Source organism: Otolemur garnettii, unplaced genomic scaffold (genome assembly GCF_000181295.1).
Source record: "Otolemur garnettii isolate 467f Iridium unplaced genomic scaffold, OtoGar3 scaffold00180, whole genome shotgun sequence".
NCBI lineage: Eukaryota > Metazoa > Chordata > Mammalia > Primates > Galagidae > Otolemur > Otolemur garnettii.
Genome location: NW_003852575.1, coordinates 2,264,106 through 2,266,725, shown reverse-complemented (window position 1 = coordinate 2,266,725; position 2,620 = coordinate 2,264,106). Strand labels below are relative to the sequence as shown.

The 2,620-nt window shown below is 40.5% G+C and overlaps 1 protein-coding gene across 1 annotated transcript in view; it reads right to left on the bottom strand.

Annotated features, from left to right (window-relative positions):
• DSCR3 (DSCR3 arrestin fold containing) overlaps window positions 1-2,620 on the bottom strand; it is a 59,433-nt gene that overhangs the window by 18,520 nt on the left and 38,293 nt on the right. Inside the window, exon 2 of the mRNA XM_023519592.1 lies at window positions 845-988. Coding sequence (XP_023375360.1) covers window positions 845-988 — 144 coding nt within the window. The remainder of the gene's footprint in view (window positions 1-844; window positions 989-2,620) is intronic.

Below are 2,620 nucleotides of genomic sequence, written 5' to 3'. Positions count from 1 at the left end.
AAGTAAAAATGTATTAAAATAAAATCATGTTCCAAATGTGAATACTGTTAAAGTACCTTTCTTCTCTCTTTTTCCCCCTCACAACTTAAAGAGTTAATATGTTCTTCAGGAAAAGAAAACTCTAAGTATAGAAAAAGTCACTCGGCCAGGCACAGTGGCTCATGCCTGTAATCCTAGTACTCTGGGAGGCTGAGGCAGGTGGACTGCTTGAGCTCATGAGTTTCAGACCAGCTCTGAACCAGAGCAAGACCCTGTCTAATAAAAATACAAAAAACTGAGGCAAGAGGACCATTTGAGCCCAAGAGTGGGAGGTTGCTGTGAGCTATGATGTTACTATGGCACTCTACCCAGGGTGAAAGCTTGAGACTCTGTCTCAAAAAAAAAAGAAAAAGTCACTCTAGAAGACAAACCTTTATTCTAAATGACAAAAAGAAAATAGTTTCTTGCTCTCATCTGTATCTTAGTTCAATGTCAAATCCAAAAGCAGCAATATGCATAGCTAATAAAGTTTTTATTTGAGAAGATAAATATATAAGCCACAGGCACCACTTCTAAGTAAAGCTTTGGTCTTTTGAATGGCTGAAATTAATATAATTACAGTTCTCCTAATCCTGATTTATCAAACAGGAATAAATACAAGCAGACTTGCAACAGGATGTACTTAGAAACAAAATACCTGCATTCTGTCAGGTTGATCTGTAAGTATCACAACTATCACCATCCCTCCAAAATAACAGATAACAATAAAGACAGATGTCCTTCCCTACCATCAGGAAGGGGGAACAATAAGTAAAAACTACCACAAACATTTTGAACTAAAACCTTCCAACTGAAGCACTCTTACCTTAACAGAATTATAAAAAGCTTCAAACACACCCACACTTTTGGCACTGAGCTGGAGGTTTACAGTTCCTTCCATTGTCAAAGACACCCCCTGGTGCTGAATGGAATCCTTACTAGATATGACCACCACACCGGAGAGTATCTCCTGGGAGAGAAAAGACAGCCAGCAATCCAATTAGCACATCTCTTCCATTGACCTCATTTATTAGCAAAAGTAAGTCTCCTCAACAATCAATTCAAAGATCCTGACATCCACTGAGATGTCTAGATACCAGGAAGGAAAAGCCCTGGGCCTTGGTGGGGCCAGTGCCCACTGGTATGGACAAAGTATGGTGAACACATGGACAAGGAGCACAGAGGTGCAGGGTGAAGAATCTCCTCCCATGGCTGCCTTCCAGACACGTCTTTGTTCCCAGCTGGGGGAATCCCAACAGATGTCTGAGTTCAAAAACGCAAAGACAAGGGCTCAGGGCAGATGGCAAGTTCACAGTGATATTACCCATGGGTATGTACAATGACCCTTTCAGAAGGAAAAAAGGAAAATAAAACCCTTTTCCTTGGGGTCTTTCTCAATTTTGCTGACTAAAATGATCACACAGTTTCAAATGCATGAGTAATTTAACACAACTGTTGCATATGTCCGTTCTGCCCAGAAATCCTCTCTGTGAGCCAGACTGGAGGTTATCAACACAGTACAGAAGGGCAGGGCACTACTTTCCCAAAAGACCCTCCTCTCTCCGAGTTCCGGCCCACTCTGGGAGACATGTGACAGGGCCTCTACAACAGACCACCTATTCACTTATCTGAAGATAATTACTGAGTAATAGCACATCAACTATGTGCTTTATTGGATGGCAGCTTCTTCCTGTCACCATAGAACTCAATAGTCTCAATTTGTTACAGGATGTGCATGGGAGAGAAAATGGAGAGATTAAACAGCATCAGCCAGAGCAGAAAGAGACCCCACAACAAACAGGGAAGATGTGTTTCTAAGATGACCATTGGGGCATTAAACTGACTGCCTTTAGTAAAAGGGGAATATGATGGCAGGAAATTATTGGCAGCCAAACCAAAAAAGGAAAATACCAAAAACAAAAATTGGCCTGCAGATCAAACCATCAAAACCCACCTCTTCTACTGGTGTAAGATCTGCTTACCTTTTATTTCCTCTCTTCATCCAGGGAAAAAATTTTTATCAAGTTCTCATGTAATGTGGAATTCTGAGAGCAGGGAATTGTCTGTTTCTTTTTGTTTTTATTTATTTATTTATTTTTGTTAAGAAACAGAATAGTCTGTTTCTTAAATGTGCTAAGTATTTTGTTTTTGTTTCCCAATCCCCATCTCAAGGCCCTGAAGTCTAATAAAAACAAACCCAATCATCTCCATTTTAAACAGAATTGAAGGTTAACTTATTTTGTTCCTAAAACAAGAAAAGCCCATAAGCAAATTTAAGTGCCAATTCCCCTGAAGCAGTTTAACTTCTAAATTTGACAGTAGTTCTTTTTATCTTTTCTTTTCTTTTTTTTTGAGCTAAGGTCTCACTATGTCACCCAGACTGAAGTGCAGTGGCTTCATCATAGCTCACTGCAGCCTCATACATCTGCGCTAAGGTGCTCCTCCACCCAAACCAGCCTCCCAAAGTCCTGGGCTTTTTTAAAAAATTAATTTATTAATTTTATTGTTGTTGTTGCAGTTTTTGGCCAGGGCTGGGCTCAAACCTGCCACCCTTGGCATATATGGCCAGAGCCCAACCCTGAGCCACAGGCACTGCCCTAAA